The sequence below is a fragment of the Erpetoichthys calabaricus genome, chromosome 18 (genome assembly GCF_900747795.2).
Source record: "Erpetoichthys calabaricus chromosome 18, fErpCal1.3, whole genome shotgun sequence".
Taxonomy (NCBI): domain Eukaryota; kingdom Metazoa; phylum Chordata; class Cladistia; order Polypteriformes; family Polypteridae; genus Erpetoichthys; species Erpetoichthys calabaricus.
Window position 1 is genome coordinate 13,489,182 of NC_041411.2, and position 26,539 is coordinate 13,515,720.

The 26,539-nt window shown below is 35.0% G+C and overlaps 1 protein-coding gene across 2 annotated transcripts in view; it reads right to left on the reverse strand.

Annotated features, from left to right (window-relative positions):
* Positions 1–247: 247 nt before the first annotated feature.
* Positions 248–26,539, reverse strand: part of mlxip (MLX interacting protein) — a 59,046-nt gene continuing 32,754 nt past the window's right edge. The window contains exons 6-17 of one of the 2 annotated variants that reach the window (XM_028823956.2): positions 25,864–26,035; positions 23,758–23,844; positions 21,884–21,975; positions 20,567–21,182; positions 19,704–19,813; positions 16,972–17,089; positions 14,076–14,200; positions 13,223–13,339; positions 6,880–7,007; positions 5,801–5,924; positions 3,704–3,833; positions 248–3,372 (exon numbers count right to left, since the gene is read on the reverse strand). In XM_028823956.2, coding sequence (XP_028679789.1) covers positions 3,260–3,372; positions 3,704–3,833; positions 5,801–5,924; positions 6,880–7,007; positions 13,223–13,339; positions 14,076–14,200; positions 16,972–17,089; positions 19,704–19,813; positions 20,567–21,182; positions 21,884–21,975; positions 23,758–23,844; positions 25,864–26,035 — 1,932 coding nt within the window. In that variant the 3' untranslated portion in view covers positions 248–3,259. Of the gene's footprint in view, positions 3,373–3,703; positions 3,834–5,800; positions 5,925–6,879; positions 7,008–13,222; positions 13,340–14,075; positions 14,201–16,971; positions 17,090–19,703; positions 19,814–20,566; positions 21,183–21,883; positions 21,976–23,757; positions 23,845–25,863; positions 26,102–26,539 lie in introns of both variants that reach the window. The other variant, XM_028823954.2, reaches the window with a different exon arrangement.

The following is a 26,539-nucleotide window of genomic DNA, read 5'->3' on the forward strand; positions in this document are numbered from 1 at the left end:
TCTGTAGCACATGCCCAGATGACCAGATATACCTGAAGTAAAGGGAGCATTACTCTTGAAACAAACTGCAAGTTACACACTTCTTACAGCTTAAGTGCCCATGTCAAATTTTACAAACTTGTTAGTACCAAAACATAGAACAGTGCAATTGTAGTCAATATTTAAAATGTCGATTCACTTTTTACAAAAGTACTGAATTTGAAATATTTGACAGTATGTCAGTGAAACAACGAAACTGGACCAAATATTGGTAAAAACAAAATGTGCTTTACTTATTAGGAAAAAATATTTACATTTTAAAATCCAAAAGAATGATCATAATTTCATACAGTTTTTACATGAAAAATATACTTTAGTCAAATAAGTTCATAACTCAACCTCCACCATCTCAAAAATTCTTAACCCAAGACTGACAAAAGAAGAAATGTACATTTTGTAACATTTTACACTTACATGCTTCTAATGAAGATATTGTACATATTACTTCCAAGGTGCTTCTTAGGCATATTTATCCAGATATGATGCACACCATCAGTGAAACAACCACACCAAATAACTTGCATTCTGAGTACATTAAACAACACAGGAACAGAAGTTGCTTGGCTAAGGGATAATACTGAACAATCTACATTAAAAAGGAGTTACACATTAGTATTCTTTTTCAAAGAATGCATAATTTTTGCATCCATTCCAAAACAAACAAAAAAGACAGCAGGTGGTTTCCAAGTGTAAAATAAATTCAAACAGCCAATTTATTGACAAATCCTTCTTTCAGTCTTACACTGGCAATCTTTATTCTATCTATTAGCTTATCAAAAGGCAATTTCTATAAAAACAGTTGATAATAAAGACCCCCCCCACCCCGAAACAAACAAAAAAAAAAAGTTATTATTGTCAATTTCTACTTTTTTTTTTAACCTACATTTTTTTAAAACTGCTCAACAGAGTAAATACTGGATAAACCCAAAAACATAATTTGGAACAAAAACATGTTGATGAAAAGAAAGAATAATTTCTCAATAAGTGACACATTTGTTGTTTGCTAAAGACCTAAAGGCTCAAAATTGAGGATAAATAATGACCACTAACTGAAAATCTTTTAAAATATTTTACAATCTGTTTCTCTAACCATTTTCTATTCAGCTGTATCACTATCAAATACATTGAGAAGGATAAATCATACCTCGGGTATAATCAGCCTCTTTGAATTAAAAGCAATATTCAATTATAACATTCTAGGCAACATAAAAAATGTAACCCCAGTGTTGTTGTAAATTTAACAGCTAATCTAAACAGGAGGCAAATAAGCCAAATTCATTTACAGGCTCTTTTGGTAACAACATAATTAAACTATCTTAGAATTAACCAAAGCATTAAGAAAATGTTATCCAAAAGGACAATGGAGGAAAAACCACCAGCATGTTATGTAATTGAACATGAACACTGGAATCTACAACTTCTGTTGTGCAGCTAAAATACTACTCAAGAGTTATTTTTAAGAAGAAAAAGAAATGACATGCAGCAAGTAAAGCTCATTCATTTAAAACAGACTAAGAAAAATGCACAAGGCTAAATTTCCCTGAGCACTCAAATCAGGTATTTGTTTTAGATGTTATCTATGCTAACTCCTGTAATATCAAAAATAAAAAGCATTAAATAATAATTCTGACATATTTCACAGTATAGTGTACAGAGCAATACATTTTAAGGCAGCAATATTTGCAGAATATGAACAACTTGCACATAACTAATCTATTCCCTTTCTGGAAAATAGTCAGGAAAATAATATGCAAAGACAAAATTAAGCTTCATGCATTGCATATCCTCAGTGTCTTCTTTAAGGTCTATGTGCATTGTTTTCGCTTACATACAATCTTATTGCGCGTATAAAAATTCTCTTACATTAACTGTCCTTAGCCTTGTTGTAATAACAGGATAAGTATGACTGATTCTGATGCATGATTAACAGAACTTGACAATAAAAACACAAAAATGCATATAAAAGAAAACTGAAATTACAGTTAACTATCTGATGCACATTTAAACAAATGATTAACTTTTTTATTTTAATTATATCACATGATTTTAAACAACATTGAAGATAACTGAAATACATCAGAATTCTGAATTCAAGACCTGTTTGTTTCTATTCATACAATGAACCTCTAGAGACTTAAAAATAAAAAAGTAGAGCTGCAATATCTTTTAAACGAAACACAAATTGTTACTTCATATTACAAAATTGTTTTTCAACAATATGTACCAAGCAGAGCAGTTATAAACTTAGCTATTCAAAAAATACATTTATGCAAATACAATAAAGGTTTACACAATCACAATTTTCTCCAACAAACACATACACCATCAACTATAGTATTTACTCAGTAAGCCTACTGTAGCCCTTCTAAACGCAAGGTGGGCACAAAATTTTGCCAAAATGCCCTCCTTAGAATGCATGTGCTTTAAAATAAGGTAAATTGTGCTTTGGTTTTTCTTTTTTTTTTTTTTTATATAAATGATTTTGATCTTTATTTTTAATTATTAAAAATCTATTGCTTGGTCTAAAAGTAAACTGCAGAGCAACTGGATGAACAAGTGATGAAAAATGTTTCGATCATTTTCCCATCAAAGAACAATAAGCAGGAAAAAGTTTTTCGTTAGTGTGATGACACAAAGATGTAGCGTGATAACTATTAAGGTATTAAAGAAATGCCTCAGGCAAAAGAATGACTCAAATATGATATCTGAAGACATATTTAATGCGATAACATTTTCTTTGGTTTTGTATTTGACATATCTGTATATATGCTCAGATCTCAGAAACGTACAACTTACACCAGTAATAATATGCTCTACTTTTTCAAACTGCAAAACCATATGAAATGTGTGTTATTTTCTTCATGTTATCCTGGCTGTAATATTAAAAAAAAAAAAAAAAAAATAGTCCAGCATATCTGTTGTGCTTCCAGATATGGTAACTCACTGCAGATATTGCACCATGGTAAGATTGTTTCCCCTGAGATTGAGCTGCACTGTCCTGTCGGTCAAAATAGAGGAAGAAAAAAAACAAAAACAAAAACAAAACAAAACAAAAACGGATATGTTTCCTTTAGTAAGGTAAAGCCAGACATCCAGCTCAGCTCATGCAATTACCTGAAATAAGTAGTGCAAATAGCCAATAAGAGAGGAAACTCCGAATAATAGTAAATGCAAGATTTTCAATCTCCCTATGTGCACATAAAAAAATTCTCAGTTTATATCATGAATTTCCACTTCTTCTGCTAACGGCTTGTGTTGCTTGCTCAGGCAAAACAGAGGGGTCTGACAGGATGGACGAAGTTTTGCTGAGATGTCGAAGAGCACCTAAGACAACTTGACAAAAAAAAAAAATTATTATTTTTGTTAAAATATGATAACCTCCAGAATTCTGAGATGAACACATTTTATCTATATATTAGGTAGAAACTAAGTTCTTAACATCCAAGTTACAGAAAAAGTAAGTTTTAATATATAAAAACAATGTCCTTTAATAAAAAATGTTATTTATATTTAAAGATATTTATTTTGCATTACAGTGCAAGACTACACTTTTTTCATCCTTTAACACATGCATTCTACTTTTTCCACTTATTAAACATTACACTTCTCCAGGAATACTACATTATTAATACAACACACTGACACAATGTATATTTACACTTACGTGGTCGGAGAACAGGTAAGGTACAGTGCTGATCCAGCCAGGTCCTTGTCGATTGGCACAGATCTTCCATGTTGTTTGTAGAAACTATTCCATTAAAAGACTCAAACAGTGGCTTGATTATGATGCTAAACTGTAAGCATGAGAGTTAAGATCAAATCATGGTAGAATAAATATCAAATTGTAGTACATACATTTATTAAATGTCTGCTGTAAAAGTACAAGACAAAGCTGTACTGTGAAGATTATAACCTTACCAACCTTATTTAAAAAATACTTTTAAATATCCTCAATGTCTTTTACTGCCAAAAAGAAAACAAAAACCTAAGCCACATGTCACATTTAGAAATTAAGCACATTATGTAATAACAATTAAAGCAAAAAATGTTAATTCATAACACTAAATTCTCGTATCCATCCAAGGCTTGCAGAAAAAAAAACTATTTCAAAGTACAGATTGTTCTGATGTGCGCAGTGTTGTTTTTTGCCACCATTTTCACCCTGCATCCTTTAAAAATCTCAGTGTTTTGAACACCTTGCCTTCACTATGCTTTTCTGTATCGCTGCTGAAGGCACTCGTGCCTTTTCATTTGCATTTTCAGCCTGCAGTGTTCCAGAAACAATTTGCTCCAGGTAAGACCAAAGTGTATTTGCCTGTAGTACAGCGCTATGTTTAAATGTTCTTGAAAATGTGATATTACAATTGCACTGATGCTTTTAGTTCCTTCAAATGAAGATAAAATGTTCCACAGAAAGAAGGCAACTTGTACAAGTTCCCAAAGTTTGGAGGAGTGCAGACAGAATTTTGGTATTAAAATGGTTTTCAATAGCATGTGAATGTAAGGAGTTGTAAGCTGCTTTAACATAGGATATTTCGACTCTATATTTTGAATTTATTTAAACATCCTTTGCCCTCACATTTTTATATAAGAAGCACTTATTTTGCATTCAAACAAGTTATATGCTGTAAGCATCTGGAAAGTGGTTTTTTTCTTTTTCTTTAACTTGGCCTATTTAACATGGTGCACTCCAATTTACAACTCCTTGCAATAATGCATTCTTTCATGGTGGAAGAGTAAAGATGTGAAGGGAGTGAGACAGGCCAATGAGCAGTACAGTCTGAGTGATTTAAGACTCAGTGACACTAAGTGACATCAAAAAATAGAGACTGCTTTTGTTTTTGTTTGTTTTTTTGTTTTTTTTTAAACCCTTGCACAATTGACAAATGCAACAGTCAGCGAGTAGAACATAAATATTAAAGAAGATCTAGACCATGAAAAGCAGCAGCCCAGCAGTAAATCAGACAAGTCAAAGGGCACAAGCCTGATTTCCACATCTCATTAGCTAGCTAGAAAGTGAACACAGCTAAATAAGACAGACAATCACAGCTATACAAAGGGTTAAGCATTACTCAAGAAAAAAATACTTAAGATACGATTTGAATTAAACAATATTTAAATGCAAGACAGATACAATTTATATTCTACAGAAAACATGGAGTAAGATTTTAATGGTGGGCATTAACTTTGAAACATCAGAAGACCATGTTAATAATGGTCAGTTACACAGATAGGAACTGACTGCATGTTCAATAGTTTGAGGGGGAAAAATAAAAACACCACATAAAAAAAACATTATGTGAGCTTTAATATTTACCAGTTGTTCCTTTTAAAGTTGCAGTGTAAAACCACAGACTGCAAATCTGTAAAAATCACAAGGGCCCCGGTTTATCTATGAGCATATTTATGATCCATATACACCTGGCACCTATGCCCCATCTCCATGGGTGGTTTCACCATGTGCTTGACTATCATTCCACACTCAGCAGCAGCAGCCCTGCATGTTAGGTTAACTGGTGATGCTAAATCATCCTGGTGTGTACGGACTGATAGCCCACTTTACGGTTGGTGCTGGCATGTGCCTGATGCTGCCTGTAACCCTTTACTGAATAAAGCAAGCTCTGAAATTGAGAGGATGAGTGAAACTGACTGATATTTAACTAAAAAGTAAAAAAAAAAAAAAACTTGATTTTTCAACAATAAAAAATATATTCCTGGGGCAGATTAGAAAAGAAATTCTGTCTCATCACATGAAGGATACTATCCAAAATTTCCAGTTCTGAAGGGTTCGTTTTTTCACATACTCTTCAAACATCTCCTGCATGTGGTCAAACTGTTCATGCTTTATAGGAACTCCGGTAGCAGGCAACTGCAACTGACAAGTGCTAAATAAAACAAACATAAAAATACTCTAAGTGAAATTCACAACAAATTGGGGGGGGGGGGGGGTTAATAGGTGTGAACAACCAATTGCGCAATTGTAAGAAATGTGACACTTAGAAGTTATAAATCAATCAGCTAAATGTGGTTTCATTGAAAATATCACAATCAAACTTTTCTTGTTAAATTACAAGAGATATAAAGAAAATGAGTTCATTTGTTTCCAGCATATAAAAGATATTTGGTATTGTCAATCAGAAAATTGCCTCGTAGTGGATTGGTTCCTGTTTTGCACATAATGCCGCTTATGAAAAATGCGTTCAGCAAACAAAATCATAAAGCTATTGATTATATTAAAATTGAAACATCCGATGACTACATTTTTGGGAAAGGAAGAAAATACTGCAGCTGATTCATGCAAAACCTAAAAAAACTGGAACATCCATATTAATAATCATTTTCATTGGGGTGTCTTACAGCAACAAACGAAAAAATGCACTGAGAGACGGTCTTCATACAACATATAGCCATATAGGCAGAGAAATAAAATTTAACAGGAATGGTGTGTTGCTGCTAAAATATGGCGGAAAAGGAGTTAACCTTAAGGGGATTTTCAAACTTCTGAAATGGTGGTTAAAAGTGCAAGATCAGTGTGGGGATTTTGTAGAGAAATGTTTATTAGTCACTAATTTTGAATAAGGTGTTTTAACTTTTACATTGACATTATTTGCATAGCTGAAGTTAAAAAACAGCAGTCCTCAAGGACGAGGACTGTGATACCCTGTAAAGGTAAACAACACACCTTCTTTGGTCCCATGTCATTTAAACCATTGGAGCACAAACTGCAGCTGGATCATGTCTTCTGTTTTAGCCACCAGGAAGCACATTCATGGAGAGAATGATGAAAGGCCTGGGTAACAATACTAGGTATGAGGCAGAGAGAGAAAAATAAGCACTTACTTGATAGAGGCACTTAGCTCCTCAATTTCATCCTTAAGACGTTTAGCTTCCTCAAGCATTTGCAACCTCTCTTCTTGGAGCTTGCTAATATATTCTACAGTCTTCTGAAGATTAGCAGCAATAGTAATCTAATAATAATAATAATATAAAAAAAATAAAATAAAAACTTAAGATATTTTTAACCTGCTCCCCCAAATTGGGAAAACAACCAGAGAAAGCAGCACCTTTAAAAACTACACTGAAACTAGGATAAACATGTGAATACTGAATCTAAGAACCTACTGACTGGCAGACAGCTTTAAGTTTTGATTAACTAGTGTCTCCAATGAAATTCTTTTAACAACCCCCCCAACCCCTTTTTGGTAACGAGGGGCTGTTTAATGAAATTATTAGTACAGGAATTTCTCTCCATTCAAAAAAACAGTACATTTGAAGCGACATATGTAATATGTAATAAAGCCTACCAACATACCCAAAAATAAGAGTATATATTATGTCTTTGATCTGCTTACAGTAAAAATGGCTAAGAGAATCAGACTCAAATTCACTTGTTTTAGAGAGGTTTATTTTCCTAAGGATGGATTCAGATAGAAATAACAGAATAATAAGAGGACAGAAGAGAGTATTGTTTGAATCTTCTTATATAATACACTACCGTGGCTGTCTGTTGGCCTGTCCAGGATTTTAAATCACCTGTAGCTCGCAAACTGTTTGAACTATTGACCTGAAATTTGGTATACATATACTATGTGACGTCTACTATCCGCTTACAGGGCGATGATTGACCTACAAGGTTATTCCTTTTTTTATTTTTATTTTATTGTAGGATCAACTTTCGGCAGTGGCTAACAGGGTGGTGTTCTCATCCCTACCGACATCGTCATCACTTCCCCTACCTCTTCATATCTTAAATCATTCTTGCAGCAGATTGAAGACTTAAGTGTCAGGTTAAATGTAAAATGAAAGAAAACGTATTAAGTAACTGCAACACAAACACTGACTTAATCAGTTTTAAAGTGAAAAGATGCCGACGAAAGGAGACGAAGCGGGCCACTAAGGTGGAGAAAAGAAGAGCTGCTCAGGAAGCAGCAAGCAAATCAACCTCTGAGCAAACGAATGCTAAACATACAGAGAAAGAGTCTGAAAACTGGGAATGCTCAAGTCAAGTGTATTCACGGCAAGTTACTGGTTCAAAGATAATCATTACAACAATGTATCTCTTGCATTGCCAATATGCATCAGTGGGCTTTAACAGGCCCTAATTTTTGACAGCCACCCACCCCAGCCATGACTCTCTAAGAAGATAAGAAAAAACTCCAAGTTTCGTTTAATTTTATAATTATATGAAGTTTGTCAATTTATTTTATTATTTTTAAATGACACGCATGTGTTATGGAGCTGCTTTGGTAAAGCTATAAAACTAGGCGGTCACCATCACCAAAAAGTACTTGTTAGGCTGGAGGTTTAGACACTTAGAGGGCATGTAATTGTAGCTTAAATGATAACATCATGTAAATAAAATAAAAGGAAAACTATGAATGCTCAAGTCAAGTGTATTCACTGCACATTATTGTCCAGTGCGCCGTTACTGGTAAGAAATAATGCTGCCATTTCATGTTGCAACAGCATAGCAGGTGTGTTTAGAAGACATGGAGCCGTTTGTGTCCAATTTAAGACCATGCCATTTTCACAAGAGACGTATCGGATTAGACTTTTCAATAGTTACAGAACCACTTCAGTTGACACTCAGACTGCCACTGCTGTTATTCCTGAATTAGTGACACAAGCATAAGCTGAAGCACCAAACCTCAGCCATGTTAATTGTTGGGAGAATTTAACTTCTACACTTGGGCAACTACCTACCGGCCTGGCTTTACAGAGCACTGAAGACTGTTCTAAATCACTGGCATTATCATACTGAGGGTACCAAATCACTACCAGGTCTGGCCAACTCCAAAAACAATGTGTCAAATTATTCTGATTTATGAGTTGCATTCTGACAAATAAAAAGTAAAAAAAAACCAAAAAAAAAACCTGAAACTCAAGAATGTGGTCCTCTGGAGTAATTAGACTGTTCTGAATGTATTAAATGAGGTGTCATCACTGATATCATAAAAACCATCTATGAGTCAGCGACTGCCATCTCTGGATAGAGAGAAACTCACTGAACTCTAAGTTAAAACCAGAAAAAAACATAGTACAGGTATTCAAGCTGAAAGCAGGACAACTAGGCAGAAAAAGGTCAGATAAAAATGAAGCTGCAAGTAAACATTTTAAAACATGCTTCAATTTTTTTTTAGGAAATACGCAAAGAAAAGTCAGGGAGGAATAGCAATTACTGGCTATAAACCTAACATACACTGTGGAATGTTTTTTTAAGCAAATTACCTCAATAACTTCTACTCAAAGGTTTGATACCATTTATTTTGCACAGACAGTTCAAGTTGAGCACAAAGCAAGGAATCTTTTCAGTTGCCAAAGACACTGAAATAACTGTTAATGTTACATTTCAACATGCCAAATCAGAGTAGGTCCTTGCCTTTAGAAACCAAGCTATGTTTTCATATGTGAATTGAACTAATTCAGTGTTTGGTGCTAAACACATCTATTAATCTATAATAATGCAATGCACTATTTTTGTCTTTCACTCTGATATACGATTTCAGAAGCATATATACTCTTAAGACAAAACTAATCTGCAATGTGCAATTAAAACAAAAATAATTGTCATCTTTGGAATAATCAAATGGTGATCACCTACAAAAACCCTTCAAATCAAATGACAGGGACAAATAAAACAGGAAGAAAAAGAGCTGAAAGAGAAGATCATGCTAAAGATATCTACAGGAAGCAGTTAGAGGACAAGGCGAGATGGAAAATGTACAGGAGGTTTGGGAGGGTCTGAAGGACATCACTGACAGTGAAAGACACAGCCAACGAGAATAATCAGTTTGTCAACAGGTTTGACAGAGAGATGCTTATGCACCTGTCCTCATGTTCACTTGTCCACATCCCTGGATATCATATGTGATCACAGCCATTCCCTTATTACAGGCATCAAACTACTCTGCCATTAATGCCATCACTCCACTTGCTGAGTACCACAATACTACAAGAACTCACTCCTTCCCTGTACCCCTTCCATCTTCTCCTCTTCACTCAAAATTGGCCCTCACTGCAAACCAGGTGATAAGAGAGCTCAGGAAACTCCATCTGAGCAAAGCTACATGGCCTAATAGTAACAGCACAAGGGTTTTAAATGTGTTAGCAGGGCTTTGTACGGTTCTCCAACACATTCTGAATCTGGTCATCAAAGAAACAGCAACTGAATGATTTATCTGACATTGCACACTATGTTGACCACAGACAGGTTAGTCCTGGTTCACCTGGATTGCCTACCAGGATTTCACTGGAATAGAAGACAAGTCTGTTTAACTACTGAACAGAACTGACCGTACTCCAATTGCAACATTCTGAGGATCATGTTTTTTTGGCTCCTCCAGCATCTTCAACAACATATATACGTGTTGTCAGGGGAGAAGATAAATTCATCCATGTTATCCTGTACTATAGGCAACCACTCTGGCAGATGACATGTCCCCAGGGACATCAATCACACATGAATACAGTATATGAAGCACTGGTAGTGGACTGTGACAGAATTCTACAGTGCACTGCAGAAAATCCACGTTAAAACATGTTTCTATCTTCACTAACAACAATGCAACAACAAGGCGGAGTGGTGGCTCTGAGGCTAGGGATCTGCACTGGCAATTGGAAGGTTGCCGGTTCGAATCCCGTAAATGCCAATAGGGACTCTGCTCTGTTGGGCCCTTCAGCAAGGTCCTTAACCTGCAATTGCTGAGCGCTTTGAGTAGTGAGAAAAGCGCTATATAAATGCAAAGAATTATTATTATTAAAGAATTAATGTTTAATGGATACCATAAGGTATTTTATTTTTCAAGTTATCATTCCTCTTAACTTTACTGGATATTCCCTCTCTTTTGGCAATTTTCCCCTGTTATTTAATTATAATACACATGACCAAGGGAGGTTACTTTCAAAGATGATAAAGTTGACCTTAATCTTGAAATGCTTTATAATTTAGGCTTAGTTCTGCATCAGGAGGTGACTGTGTGCACTTAACATGATCAATCATTTCAAAATACTTTCTACTTTATTGTACCAAACAAATTAGATTAACAGCATGCAAGCTGACAATGCATGCTATAAATGATCCACTTGGAAAGTGATTCACATTATTCTGTAGAATAAAGCTTATTTATGTTACTTGTGGCACAATACAACTATATCAAGAGGTCTGACCCACTGGAAAACTTGCATAAAAATCAAACCATGTAACTAATGCTGTACAACAGGATACTCTTTGGCAAATGGTACTTCACTTAAAAACTGCAGTCAAGACACTTATCTTCTGTGATGCACAATACAGCAATCAAAAGGAATATTAAAGAGAAAAAAGTACTTTGTTTTTCACATAAAATACTAGCTTAACCTTTATAGGCACACAGGGATGCATTGCATCATAGGCTTAAACTGGAAAGTGTTGTGTTTTGGGTTTTTTGAAACACTGCAATAAAAGGGAATACCGTTTTCATTAAAATGTAGCCCAAAACCATGTTGTGGGGTAACAGCTTCCTCATGCGAATGAGGCCTATTTACAAAAAGTCCTCCGGTATTATGAGTGAAACAAAAGTATCCTAAATTCTATCAAAAAAAAAAAACATTAGGTGAAAGCCTCAAAATCATCTGGGCACGCAGTGCTTGACCGCGGCCAAAGCACTGCATAGAATTCTGCATTCACCTTCTGCCTCTAACTTCCATTGTGAGATTGTGCAAGACAACTGACCTGTCTGTGATCTAAATATGAGAGAGAGAGAGAGAGAGAGAGAGAGAGGGAAAGAAACTAGTATTATATTATCTTGGATAAAAGTGTCTGATAATTGTCTGATAAAAGTGTCTGATAAGTAGTAACAAATCATTAAATGGTGCCTGTGAAACTCTGGCTAGTGGACGTAGTCTATTTTAAAATTGTACATTAGGCAAGGGTTTTTATTTTTCATGACTCAATAGTATTGAGTATGATTGCAAAATACAAAATTGCTCTCAGAATTAAAGAGTAATGATGGAAAGAGAAGAAAACAGAATTTAGTCCTCAATGTCAAAAGAAAAGCAAGGAACAAATTACAGTACAGTGAAGAAAACTGCCGCAAACATTAAGATTCATAAAGATTGGTAAATATGTGTTATGGTTCTTTAATAAATGACTGAGAAACTAATATGTAAATATGGTTCTATGATTCAAAAGAACACCACATTTATTTGAAAAATTGAAACCACCAACTAAGTAATTTATATGTCTTTAAATGTTCACTTATATGAACCAACAGTCCAGCACACATTATTACAGCTATAAATTAAAGCTGACTTCCTATTAAAAGTGGTAGGTGAAGACCACAACTTTCTTAAACTCAGTCAGATGTGTCTAACCATACAACTTTGCACAATTTTTTATATTAAATTCTAAATGTACATTTTGAGAACCTAACCCATGGTATAAGCCCACAGTCACCACCACCTGTACAATGAAAATTGTTAAGTTTTAGCTTGATGTTTTATACCTGTTGAAATGCAACTTGATAATTACACATATTTCAAAGAATGCTTAGTGGGTTTAACCACTATACAAAGATTACTTCAGAAATTACTCAACTAGCCTTGTTTAGAATGGACTCCCACAGACATTGCTTCACTTGTTAGATATCACTTGACTTTGTATGCCAAACTTTATTAAAATACATTAAAACCATTTCAACAAAATTTCAAGTAGTTTTGCTTTCTACTAAAAGTAAGTAGAAGAATAAAAATGAAAGCAATATAATTTTAAAAAATGATAATGTACCGTTTTAAACTCAAGCACTTTAAGTTAATGATGTAAAAAGACAGGCAACATTCAGCACTTCCACATTATTATTTACATTTACTTATTTAGCTGATGCCTTTATCCAAGGCGACTTATAACATTTATGACACAATTGACTACATTTCTTTTGTCTTTTCCAATTGTAGCACAGGCAGGTCAAGTGACTTGCTTAGGGTCACTAAGTGTTAGTAGTGGAATTTGAATCCACAACCTCAGGGTTTGAAGTCCAAAGCATTAACCACTACGCCATACTGCCTGCCCATCAGACATCATATCAGATACAAATATAGACCAATCACAAGCAGTTTTGGCTACTACACATTTTCCTTTCCATAAGAAATTAATGCATTAACTAAACACACTGCATGCGAGAGGTAAAATAAATTATTCACAACTTACTGGTTTGGAACTGGGTTGACTTTTTAAAGGAGAAATTAAACTATTTAAAGTGTTAAAGCCACTTTTGATGTTGAAACGTCTTTTCTGCTCTGCAGCAATGTGAGTTATTCTTTTACTCTGATAAATGAAGAAAAATTAAAAATACAAATGTCAAAATGAAAAATGATGGAAATAAACAAAATCTTTAGGAAGATATTTTGGTGTCATAATGAATTAAGTTGTATATTTACATGTCAATATTTGCAAACATTATTCTAACTAAAAAAAAGCACCTAGATTATAACCCATTCAGTTTATATCTTTAACTTAGATTATTACAGGTTTGTTGTCTAACAATCACACAGCAATTCAAAAGGACAATGTCTACAACTTCACGTCCCATGCTACTATTGCTGTTCTAACAGCCTTTGTCATACAAATTTTTATTGGTTAATTAAATGAAAGTGCATCCACAGACTTTGATTTGTTTAATAAACCCAGTTATTCACATTTTCAGCAACTGGAAACCAGAGCCAACTCCGAAAACAAAATACTATACACAGAAATTAACCTTAAATAGTGAGACAAGCCATCACAGGACAAACTCAATCGCAAAATAATAAAATTCAATTATAGATCTACAGAGTAAAGATATAAACAAACTATGTAATTAAAATATCATCAAGTCAATATACTTGCTAGAATTCAGTGTTTTTCTAAAATGCCAATGATAAATAATTAGTCATTGAGACGCATCACTTTTTCATCAGAATTTGTAACTTAATTTGCAAATTTCAGCTCTCTGTAGAACAAGTCTATGGATTCAACACTAAGTGATTAACAAATATTCTAATATTAGGAAAAATTTTCAAACCTTTGTGCAAACCATCTGTGAATCTGGTTTACTTTTGTTGGTGAAGCTGTCCTGTGGGGATTGTGGATTTGGGCTTTGCTCTGATGTACATGAAGATCCATGGCCTGAATTTTGACTTTCTCTGCCTGTTTAAAACGGAAAATGTGTATAAAATGGTTTCATTTTTTTAATCAGCTTCTGCATTGTGTCATGACGTCTGGAAAACTGAACAACCGATTTAATACTGGCCACTTCAAGATGGGAATATTGCTATATTATAGAAAATACTGTGTAATATACCAGATTTAAAAAAATTACACTAACGTCTGCACTATTTTCCTGAAATCTATTTAAAACTGAAATGTATAGATGTTTTTTTTTAAGTACTAATAACTGGGAGCTCTCAGACGTTTACTTGAACAGCTGTCAGATTATTGAGAGAGAGAACACTACTCCACATTTAGCTTCCCACCTTTCCCGTCTCCCATGTCCATTTTGACCAAATCTAAAGCAGTACTGTATATGATAATCTTATGTTCAAAGGTCTTAGTAAGCTTAAACTTTGCACATGTAATTATTATTTTTGTTTTTATTTGCAATGAATAGAAACCATTTTTATAGATCTAAAAATATCACTGCAATATTATTACAATGTACATGCACAAGTTTATATACAGTGCCTTCAGAAAGTTGTCCTTCACTTTTTTCCCCATTTTGTTATGTTGCAGCCTCATGCTAAAATCACTTAAGGTAATTTTTTTCCTTTTCTAGCAACACTCAAAAGACAAAGCAAAAACAGAATTTTAGAAATGTTTGCCAATTTATTAAAAGTAAAAAAAAACAAAACAAAAAAACACTGCACTGACACAAGCATTCAGACCCGTTACTTAGTACTTAGTTAAAGCCTGTTTGGCAACAATTACGGCCTGGAGTCTTCTTGGATATGACGTGACAGGCTTCACACACCCAGATTTGGAGATCTTCTGTCATTCTTCTTTGTAGATCCTCTCAAAATATGTTAGATTGGATCGATACTGCAAGTGGACAGCTATTGTCAGGTCTCTCCAGATATGTCTGACTGGGTTTAAAAGTCCAGGCTCTGGCTGAGGCACTCAAAGTCATTCACATGGTTGTCCCTAAGCCACTCCTGTGCTGTCTTTGCTTTGTTCTTTAGGAAACTGTCTTGATGGAAGATGAACCTTTGGCCCACAGAGGCCCAGAGCACTCCAGAGCAGGTGTTTATTAAGGGTATCATTGGACATTGCTCTGGTGATCTTTCCCTCAACCCTGACTAGTCTCCCAGTACCTGCTGTTGGGCAGGAAAAACAACCCCACAGCATGATGCTGTCACCAGCTTCACTGATGGAATGGTATTACGCACTGCCTAGTATTCTCAGACATGACAGTAATCTTGGATTCATCAGACCAGAAAATCTTGTTTCTCACAGTCTCAAGAGTCTTTTACATGTCCTTTGCAAACTCCAAGCAGGCTTCCATGTGTCTTTGACTGAGGAGAGTCTTCTGTTTGGTCACTCTACCATAAAGCCCAGATCAGTGAAGTTTTGTACTGATGGTCATCCTTCTATACGTTTCTCCTGTCTGCACACAGGGTTCTCTGGAGTTCACCCAGAGTGGCCATCAGGTTATTAGTCCCCCACACCCCCTCTTTATGATGGTCCATCTCCCACAATTGCTCTATTTGGCTGGGTGGCAAACTCTATAAAGAGTTGTGGCAGTTCCAAGCTTCATCCATTTAAGAACTGTGAAGCCAACTGTGCTCTTGGCTCTTCTCCAGATTTATTCCACGACACAACCCGGTCTCCAAACTCTGCAGGAAATTCCTTACAGCTTAGTTTTTGCTCTTACAAACATTGACAACTTAAGGATCTTGTATAGAAAGGGGAGTTCCTTTCCTAATCATGTCCAATAAACTGAACTGTCCACAGGTGGATTCTAAACAATGTGTAGAAACAACTCAAAGACGATCAATAGAATGAGATGCAAAAGGTTCTGAATACTTATATCAAAGTGATATTTAATTTTTTTTTCATTTTTAATAAATTTTTAATAAATTTTCAAATCCTGTATACATGCATATGTATAGTGTGTGAGATGATGAATAAGTTAGGAAAAAAAGATGCACCATTTGCAATGTATTTGAAGTCATCTGAAAAGACACTACAGGTGGCACAATGTCTTAAATAAAGTGGCTCAACTAACAGCAGATATTTGGGGTGCACATGTTTAGCCAAGTTTTTAGCAGAGCTTGGTTTAAAAAGGCTGTCTGTGATCATCTGAGTTTAATTCAATAAAAATCTACACTGGAAAGTATGCTTAAGTATCATTTAAAATCCAGCATCATTTGTAACTTGTAAAGGATCTGTGTTTTTGCAAGGCACTGTATACACTTCTTATGGACTGTAGTCACAGCAGCTGTAATTAAACTACCACAATGCCTAACAATAACTCATATTTAGTTACTCAGGCATCATCTAAAATTTTAAATGGTCAATTAAAAAATAAAGAAACCTTCCCAAAACCACTAAGTTTCCGATAGCACACTGCTGGCATATTTTCATTAATTTCCAGTAAGCATGTTATTTCATGGTCTTGTGGAACAGACAATATATGGAGAGAAAAACCCAATCTAGTACCAACAAGCTTGAGGCAAGGATCCTTATATAATACTAGCTAATGTGTAGGATTATCCTAACACCGCCACACAAACAGTTTTTAAATAAACTATGAGGTAAGAAACTACCAATTATGCCACAGTGTCAATATATAAAATATTTTAAGTGAACAGATTTACATTTAAGCCAATGTCCCTTAGCCACATGTCACATTTAGGATAATCAAAAATAAATGGCAGTAACAGTAAAGGCAACAGTTACTCAATAAAAATGTAAAAACTCACTTGGAGTGGAACCCTGATGAGTACAACTCTGTAATGAGGAGGTCTCTTCTTTTTTGTGAACGATAGATGATGGGCTTTGTGCTTGATGCAAAATATGAAACTCTGTCAGAAGTGAAACCTGTAATAGAACAAAAGCATACAAAATATTAGTCATGTATATTAGTGCTTTCCATTGTATGAGCTGTTACAAAGACTACTGTATATATGTAAAGGGATTTAAAGCAAGTTAAAATAAGAAAATCAGAGTCAACTCATCATCACCTCCATCATTTTAGTAACAGTATGCCAAAATTTTAACAGTGGGCAAACGTCATGTTTTGATACTTAGCTTTCCAAGGTAGCATTGTTTGAGACTAACACCATAAATGTGGAAAATATGGAGTAAGAATTCTAAAGTAATTAGCAGAACTAAGTGCAAAATCACTTTAATGAACCATACTAGAGTATATTGCTACATGTGGTGGGAAATGAGCATTATACTATGCAACAAAACATTTTTTGTCATAAAACTAGCAAATAAATAATATAAACAACTTTATTGGGTATTGTCAAATTAACAGTCATTTTTTCCACAGATTAACACTTTAGAATAGGTAATATCCATAAAACATCTCTTACACATAGTGTTATGTAAAAAGACATTAACAAAAGCTTCTTTGGCCTAAATACCCCTTTACAAAGCATCAAGAATGTGGCTGTGTTTCTCTGTGCAACGTGGTATACTAAAATAGCCACTTTGGTGACTTGAGTAGGTAGTAATACTGTACTTCTCTCAATATTGCATATGTCAGTACAAGGCCTGGGAATCACTAATGATTAATAACACCTAATGAAGCTTCCATATTCACAAAGAAGTTTACCACCAGATCACCAGCTCTTGGAGGATACTTTACTTAAGGATACTTTAAGTTATTAAAGAACAAAGAAACCCTTTTTAAGGTCTTATATACATAATGGGAAATCTACCAACTAATCTGCCAACAAAAACATCATTTCTCGTTTAGTTTAATAGCCGAAATTTGGCAGGATGGTATATCTAGGCCAGTACGTATCCACTATGACAGGACATTTCGATATATCAATACTGATCAAACTTCCCTAAAGCAAAAAATTTTTAAAAAAAAATGCACATTTGACTGAAATTTGGTGATGCTATTGAAAAAATTTAATTAGCTGACCTGTGTGTTTTTAATTTGTGCATAATAACACTGCACCAAATACACTATGCTAACATATTGTGCAGTGCTGGCAGAAGCCCAAAGAAAAGGAGTAGTACCTGTAGGAGGCAGGCCAGTATATAGCAAACGAGTCGTATACACACACAGTACCACTCAGCAACAGGGTGGTCTGACAAGTGAACAGTTGGGGGTTTGGGGGTGTCTTAGATAGGAAAAAGACAGCACTGATGCATACCATGTAGACAAAGCAGTGAAGTAAGTGGAGGGGAGGACAAAAGTTCTGCTAAGAAATTGTTGTTTCCATACACAATGACTATTTCAAATTGTATATTGGTTTTGATCCATTAAAATGAAATCCCTTTTGAATGATAATGTACCAATTCCACATTGTATAATAAGTATAAAGGTGACTGGAAATTTTTTATTTTATTGTCTATCAATATGCGAATATAGTACAGTTGTATTAGGTTTGGAAATTATGCATCAGATTGTCCAATCTGTAGTTAGACAGTGGGTGTGATACAAAGTTTTCTCATATAAACCCAAATGGTGACAAAGATGAGAATGCTGTAATGTATATGAATTATATACAAAATCCCTCATCCCACACTACCACTTGCAAATTGTTAGCTGCGTCAGAAATTTTTACTACTGTATTTGAAGTTTACAGAAATGGTGTATTATTGGCTCGATTTGTGCTAAATTTTTGGCCAAATAAAAGATTCCGCTTCACAGGAACTTTATGTGGGGGCCATTTTGACGTTTACAGACCTAAAAGTACAATTGGTCATGGTCATACTCAAAATTGTTTACGCCAAACATCACGATCAAGTACATTCTCTTACTTATTTGATATGACCAAATTATCCCAAAACTATACTAATAAAACAGGAAGACAACCTCCCGCCATACTAGTTATGTAAAAAATATCAATAAAAAAATCAATAAAAAAATAATCAGTGGGTAAACATACACAAAAAAATTCAGAGAGCAACAGAGTTGCATTTGGTACATATACTGTATACAGAATAATCTCAAAGTGAACAGAACTTGTGGTTTCCTATAAATACACAAAAAAGTTGCACTTCTGATAAGGGCTATCACTTGAAGCGTTGTGTCTTTAACCTTCTTTCCATTTCGGTATTAAGATAGTCTTGAACCTTTTGTTCCTTTGCAAATGCACGCTCCTCCATTTCGGTATTAAGATAGTCTTGAACCTTTTGTTCCTTTGCAAATGCACGCTGGAGCAGACCTATTCTAACTCCACTGCCAACTTGAGAATGGGTGTAAGAGCCAGGTTTAATTCTAGAAGTGGAATATACCAAGTGTTTTACAGTCTCTGCTCTGTAGTCAGAACCTTTCAAAGGAAATCGAAGTAGGAAAATATCAGGAAAAATTACTGATCTACACTCTTTAAACGATTTAAGTGCAATAAAAGAAAATCATTCCAAAACTTATTTATACAGTAAAAATAAGAAATTCCAAGTGATAATTGAAGAGAATGGACAAGAGTACAACAACAACAAAAAAAAATAGATAACAGGTACTTCTCACCGTTCCAAGAGCTGTGGGTGCAATGACCACACCTGGTGAAGGTACAGGTTTTCCTTTCAGAGCAGCTGGAGCTACAGCGACAGCATTGGGTTGTCCACAAATAGAGGTTGCTGGTGAAAAACACATAAATATAAATAATAAATTTCAAAAAATGCTATTGTATATATAATTGTGACCTGAACCTCAACTGTAATTGGGTTATGCAGCAGAAAAAAAAAAAGAAAAAGAAACACAGTGGGACAAAATTCCGCCACAGGGACGCCAAAGACTGATTTCCTTCTATTGGAAGTACATGACTGCAGTTGCTGCAGCTAAGTTTAACGGACAATTACAGTCAGAGGAAAAACACAAAGCCTCTGTTTATTTATCAGGGCTATGGACGGTGCTGTTTTAAAAGACAATTAATCTGGCTATTTCAGCTCCCTCATTCAAAGGAAATTATAGCTAGTGCTTGACACTTCACAGACCAACCCACAAATCCTTGAGTGATATGCATACCACAGGCTGAGGACCACTGCTTTAGATGAGTAAGGGGTAGTATATTCTATTTTGTAAGTCTTAATAGTTTAATAAGAGAAAAGGCTTCTGAATGGTAAACAGTTATTCAAAACATGTGTACTATTAAATCAAGATGCATATATAAATATACATTTTTCAATATATACTTGGTTACAGAGAAAAGTGCACTTAAGTTTGGTATATACAAAAAATGCTGACAACAGAAAAAAAATTCTCAATAAAGCTACTAAAATAGAAAGAGAGAGAGAGGTTAGGAGCATGTACTGATAGAGCGCATTGCTGCACCAACCACACGACAAACCAACTCAGGATCTATCCCCCAAACTCTTAAGTATGTATTTTACCTTGTGCTAGAAATGCAGGTTTAGGAGCTAGTGCAACGTTGTGTTGACTTCTTGGCTTTTTCCCTGAGAATGAAGATGCTGGTTTTGGAAGAACAAAAGGATGACTTGTCAAGTATGAAGGCTGCAGCAATCTGGACTGTACTGTAGGATTACAAGGGACTCCCGGAAGTTTTGTAGTTAAAATAAGATTTGTACTTGGACTAAATGTTGTTGCAGGTACATTCTGGGTATGTGTTGCAGATGCAGTGTGCGTAATAACAGATGCTGGCAAAGAACTATTAAACAATGGCTTGGATGTTTCAGGTCCGTGAAATGCAACCTGATCACTTCCTTTAGCAGATGTCTGAGGCACAACAGTTTGAGTCAGAGGCTGAGATGAGTGGCAGGCAGGGTCAGGGGTTGTAGAAACAGTAGAAGCCACCAAATCAGGAAACGCAGTAAGAAATGTTTCTTGAGCAGACAGAGAAGGTGGCGACTGAAAAGGTGCAGACTGTCCAAAGGCAGAGATTGCACCACAAGTGGAATCAATGCCATTGTTTGTGATGGAAGTAGAAACTCTACCAGACACAGGAGAAGAGATTAATTCTTCGGAAATATTTACATTCATGATAGATGTCTGTAAAAAAAAAAAAAAAAGTACATAAATATTTTTAAAACTATTAAGGATCAAATATACTGGACATGGAATGTTGACTTATTTTAGCAATACACAATAATAAATACACTTGCTAATTGTTAGGTAGTGAATAATAGACCTCTCAGGACTAACTACATCAACAACTTAAGAAATTGTTACACAAAATATGTTATATGAATAATAAAATCATACTTTGTGGAGTTTTTGTAAATCTGTATCTGATTAGGCATATATAGAGAAAACAGAACAACATACAAAAACCAACCAGGAATGCCTCAGCAGTAAAATTAAATCAGATACATAATGTGTTGTGATAAGTCTAGTGAAAAAAAACTAGCAGAAATTTTGCAATGTAGGGCCCATGAAAGCCTAAAATATATATAAAAAAATTTTTTTTAAGCTTAATTCATCTTCTTGTGATACAGGTTACGGCACAGTGGGTTGTCAAAGAAATTTCATGCAAATACATAGCACAGCATAGCCAGTACACAATGAACAAAAGGAAAATGGTTAGCAAGTCTATATTGACATTAATTTTTGTTTAAAGCTTCTCACATCAATGCTGCCCTCTAGTGGCTAGTTTTATTTATTACTTGATTTTATAGTGTACTGGCATCTTAGTTGTCTGTATTACTGTCTGCTCCAACTTCCTCCTTTTTTTAAACAAATGATAGGATTACCTGAGTTGGTGAAGCATTGCTTGCTAAAGAAACTGAAGGGACAGAAGATGAGCCAGAATGAAATGGGGCTAAGCGACTGAAAGGGAAAAAATCTGAAAGAAAGAAAGGAGTAAAAAAAAAAAAAAAAAAAAAAGATGTAAAATCATTTATTATTTGTTCAAAATATTGCTCGGCTAACAGCCAAAGGAAGCTTCCAGCAGACCAGGATGTGCTGGCTTAAGTGTACTAGTTGTTGGCTACTGGACAAAACATTTATTGACCAAAGTTATGAGCTGCATACATGTCACCTCTCAAAGTTACTAAATAAATAAATAAATAAATAAATAAATAAATAGAAATTCAGATTTGGATACAGAAATCCAGAAACATTTTCTGTAATAATGTATTCAAACAAAAACAAAGTAGCATTTATAAAATGTTGTATAAATGAATATCGTAAAACCTTAAAAATTAACGGTTTTAAAACTTTTACTAGTTAGAGGGAGAGCTTAACAGCTACCTAGACAAATGAACAGACAGCCAGCACTTCACTTGTCCCAAGGAAGAAACTTAGCTTTTTACAGAAGTAAGCTCAATGAATAATAATGAAATTAAATAAATAATATAATTAACACCAATAACAACTCTCCCCATATACACACCAGAATTATTAATAAAAGAAAAACTTCTGACTTAACCAAGGACTAAAAAAAAAAAAAAAAAAAGGAACAGTCACAATGAGGCATTTTTAAAGTGTATTACTGTTGGTATAAAGGAGCCTCACTAGTATTTCAAGACACTCTTTTATTGATTGCTTCCATGGCTGAAAGTCCTCAATGTTAAGAGTGTCACAGACAGGATGTGCAGAATTGTTTATATTGGCACAAGTTTCTTCCTCCTGTCTCTTTCGCTACTACCTCCATTGGGTCCAGAAGGTGATTTTCTTGAAGTAATCTTACTGCCCAACACACAACAGCGTAAAAAATAGCCCGGACCTCCACACAATTATAGAACATGTCAAGGAAGTCAATTACTTTTGAGCCCCTGAAATGAAGGGATTGTGTTAAAAAAATGCTTTAATTGCCTCACATTTTTATGCAATCGTTTTGTTCACCCCACTGAATTTAAGCTGAAAGTCTGCACTTCAACTGCATCTGAGTTATTTCATTTAAAATTCATTGTGGTAATGTACAGAACCAAAATTAGAAAAAAGTTGTCTCTGTCCAAATATTTATGGACCTAACTGTAGATCACTTAGATAGCCGGAGTTTTATAGTAGCTTGCACGCTTGATCGTGTGTGCGGGATGACCCATGTGTTAGAAGAAAAGAGATCTCAGACTGGCCGCCCTGTCAATCAAGTAGCAAATGCCATAGGGAGGATATATGATAGACTAATACCTAAAAAAAATTTTTTTTGAATGCAACGCAATCTACTTGCACTACCTTTCTAATTTACCAGTCGATCGCGATCGACGTATTGGGCACCCCAGATAAAAGTTAATTAACTACAAAAGAGTGTCAAGAAACTTTCCATGTTGTCATGAGTTCACTTACATGCTGATCTTGCAGTTATCATCCAGGCAGGCTAAGTGCATAGTAACTAAATAACAAAGGTTATCTGCATAGGCAGTGCTCTGTGTAAAACAGGTGAACAGGCATAGAGCCTTGGAACTGGAACATACAGCTTTTCATTTTGTATACTCCTTTTGACAATTTGCCAAATTATGGGAAAACACCAACATATCAGAGTTAATTAGAACTGGCAAAAAGGCTAATTTGATCTCCACTCATGCCTTATGGATTTCTATGATTAAACCACAAAAATCATTTCACATAAGGTATTTGAGACAACAAATAAATCCAAACAAGTAAATAACACACTTATACACTGTACCTTGAAATTCTAAGGTATCCATGAAATCACAGTTAGGCTGAAGAGGAATTAATCCCGGCTGAATCATATCTGCATTTCCAGCATACGCTTCACAAAATGAGAAGGTAGATATTATGATCTACATATGTGCAACAGTTTAAATATGAAATCATTTCTTCTTTATGCAATACAAAACAAACATATTTAAAAAGAAAAGTTTGAAAAATAAGCAATAACTGTCCAAAAAGGTGAACTTTATGACTGCTCTAATAAAAAATGATATGCATGACGATATATACTCAATACACTCAAATAGCTCAGCCTGAATTTGTGCTTGGTATCACACAAATTTGACAGACACGGCTCATTAGTATTTGAGGAGCTAATAAACAAGTATTTCAATACAAGTGATTTATAGTATGAAAAGGACTGCTCAATGCAAGAAGAAAAGCATTTACATGTCATTTATGTAATAAAAATCAGAAATAAACATTTAAAATAATTATAGAGGAGTAATCATGAAAGATGAACATAATGTTCAATTAAATTTAATGGTAATTACAAGCACTGAATCTTTCAAAAGTTCCTCAAATGTGGTCCACTCAGCTCTCCTACTTTTGGCTGCAACTAAACTTATTTGCTGAATGATTTTGTAATTTAAAAATGCAAAATGTCTTGTTGTGTGTGCTAAGGTATCATGAAGAAAATATCGATGAAAGACAGAGTTCCAGAACATCTCTTTAGGCAAGGGTGTCTTTTGGAGGTAAAGACACCTGACATGACTCTTTGGACAGACATGATTTGTAATATACGTAAACAGTCACTTAAGTGGACTGCTCATCAAAAAATGGCACCACACAATTAGATTATCCACAACAGGACCATTCTTGAGTAAGGAAGGCGTTCTTTGTATTTTAGCAGCAAGAGTCGCAATGCAAATATTGCAGTCACCCCATGTACTACTTGCTAGCAGACCATGTTTGAGATTAATCAAAATCTATTTCATCTGTGAGAATGAAGACAACTAACACTTTCATTAAATTCAGGGACCTGCAGGTATATGCACATCACCTCTATGTTTTACACTGCAGTGCTCAAGTAACTGTAATGGGTGAGTGGAGTGATTTCTAAAAATAAATAGGCAGAAATTCTCTACAAGTCTTGATACATACCAAAACACATTAATTATAATTGCATTTATAAAGCGCTAAGTCAGAGGATAACTACTTCAACCACCAGTAATGTGTAGCACTCACATGGATGATGTGACGACAGCCATTATTGCGAAGTATGTTCACCACACATTAGCTGTTAGGTGGTGAAGGGGTGAGAGAGATATCCAATCAAAAACAGGGGATGATTAGGGGGCCAGAATGAGAAATTTAGCCAAGAATTCAGGATAAAACTCTTTATCAAAGATGCCCAAAGATCTTTAATGACCACAGAGAGATTGGATGTCCGTTTTACTGCACATCCGAAGGACGGTTGCATATTTACAGCACAGTGCACCTGTCATTGCACTTGGGGCATTGGGATCCATACACAGACCACAGGGTAAACGCCCCCTGCTGGCCTCACCAGCTTCAAGTGAATGACCAAATGATATGGTCATATAGTTCCTCTGCAAAATGAGGAATAAGGTCTGCATACCCATTTCATAATCCAAGTTACTGGAAATCACTAATAAAACGCCAGAAATGAGCTCCCAAGAATATCCAAGAGCTCAGCTGTTGTAACAAAAAAAAAAAAAAAATATCCCTGATCCTAAATTCCAATTCAACTTCAAGGATATCCTTTCTGCCCTCCTTTTCGTCAATGTTCATAGGACTCTAAATACCTAACTCCAGTTTTTCCTTTTGCAATTACTTCATACTTTCATTAATTTTAGTATGAGGATGTAAATATGCAATACCAAATCAGTTTATAACTGCAGCCTTGCTTCTTCAAACAAAATTTGAAAAATACAGTGCCAACCGCAAAAACATTTCAGTGAGAAATCAGTGTAAACACAGTTGTATAATTAAAAAATAAAAATAATCTCCATCATCCTTATGATCTGTTCCTAAAATATTTTAGGTTCAATTAAGCTATAAATACATGAAATACATTGCAATCCAATGATATTACCAATTTCTCTAGGATTAGGCCAGGCAACTGATGGATGGGAAGTCCGCGTCGTGAAGAGTGTGTCGGAGATCTCTGACACCAACATGTCTATGTCGAACATTGAGTCCTGGTCCATGGGCACTGGAGTCTCCCATCCCTTCCTGCCTGCCCGCCAAGCTGCCACCTCATCATCCTGACAAAAGGGCACACAGAAGGGGTCTGGATAGCAGTCAAACATGGAAAGTTGCTCTCCAGTGCCCTTTGTGTTAAAAATGCATACAGCCAGTCAGTTTTTGGCATGCAATGGCCACAGCTCAAGCAAGACATTACTGTTTACCCATACTTTTTGTTAAGCACTTATGTACTATCAGGCTAGATATAAAGGTTAAGTCAACTCTGTAATTTTCCTTCTTAATACTCAAACATATGTAACAATTTGTTTTCCCCAAAATAATTTGAAATAACTTGCCATATGTAACAACTTAAAACACACATTAATAAGAAACAACACCTTAAATGCTTGGTTCTATTAGTACCTCTGCCTATCTTAAGTGAGGATATATTTATAAATTGAATTAAACCAAACACTCACTTGCCCTAGTTTCTCTTCTGTTAGACAGATCGAGATTGGTGTACCAAAAAATGCTTATTTCACAAAATATCCACAAAGCGGCCCATTTGCAGTAAAAACAAGTAC